Source organism: Mixia osmundae (assembly GCF_000708205.1).
Source record: "Mixia osmundae IAM 14324 unplaced genomic scaffold scaffold_116, whole genome shotgun sequence".
Lineage (NCBI taxonomy): Eukaryota > Fungi > Basidiomycota > Mixiomycetes > Mixiales > Mixiaceae > Mixia > Mixia osmundae.
Window position 1 is genome coordinate 1 of NW_014575448.1, and position 224 is coordinate 224.

The window sequence follows — 224 nt, forward strand, 5'->3', positions numbered from 1 at the left end:
CAAATGTACTGCCAGACCGACACTTATCAATGACCCTGGCCCGCCTCTGAGTCTGCCATGTGTCGCAGCATGGGGATCACGCGTCTCTCGTGAGATGATCGGTTTGTCAACAAGAAGATCAGTACATCGCGGCCCGCGAGCGAGTCGCTCTGACACTGCCACCTTGAGGTTATGATCGCAACATGGCCGACGACGGGTGAGTACTCAATGCACGCTCGTTTCGT

General features: G+C 55.8%; 1 protein-coding gene across 1 annotated transcript; it reads right to left on the minus strand.

Annotated features, from left to right (window-relative positions):
- Positions 1-26: 26 nt before the first annotated feature.
- Positions 27-224, minus strand: L969DRAFT_55761 (uncharacterized protein; the record flags this gene model as incomplete). Its single annotated transcript, XM_014709156.1, has 1 exon — positions 27-224. A coding segment is annotated over one exon (198 nt), but the record flags the coding sequence as incomplete, so codon positions are not given.